General features: G+C 78.9%; 1 protein-coding gene across 1 annotated transcript in view; it reads right to left on the minus strand.

Moving 5' to 3' along the window:
- The window catches only part of KCNH2 (potassium voltage-gated channel subfamily H member 2), a 30607-nt gene extending 30500 nt beyond the window's left edge, over positions 1–107 (minus strand). Inside the window, exon 1 of the mRNA XM_033512165.1 lies at positions 35–107. Coding sequence (XP_033368056.1) covers positions 35–107 — 73 coding nt within the window. The remainder of the gene's footprint in view (positions 1–34) is intronic.
- Between the last annotated feature and the right edge of the window lie 230 nt (positions 108–337).

Below are 337 nucleotides of genomic sequence, written 5' to 3' on the forward strand. Positions count from 1 at the left end.
GACGCCCCCCGGTGGGGTCCCCGGTGTGTCCCACGCCGCGTGGCGGTGGCGGTGACGGTGGAGGTGGCGGTGACGGTGGAGGTGGCGGTGGAGGTGGCGGTGCCCATTGTCCGCGGGGCGGGGGCGTCGCGGCCTCGTCACCACTTCCCCGGGCTGTAGGAAGCGGGAAGCGGCCGCTCCCGGCTCAGTGGGGCCGCGATGGGGAACCTGCCGGGGGTCCTGCCCGGAGCCCCCCGCGCCTGCCCCGGCCTCGGCCTCTGCTCGCGCCCGCGGGGCCCCGTGCCCGAGGACCCCCCTGTCACCGCTGTCCCCGCCGCTGTCACCGAGCCCCCCGGGT

The sequence above is a fragment of the Parus major genome, chromosome 2, assembly GCF_001522545.3.
Source record: "Parus major isolate Abel chromosome 2, Parus_major1.1, whole genome shotgun sequence".
NCBI lineage: Eukaryota > Metazoa > Chordata > Aves > Passeriformes > Paridae > Parus > Parus major.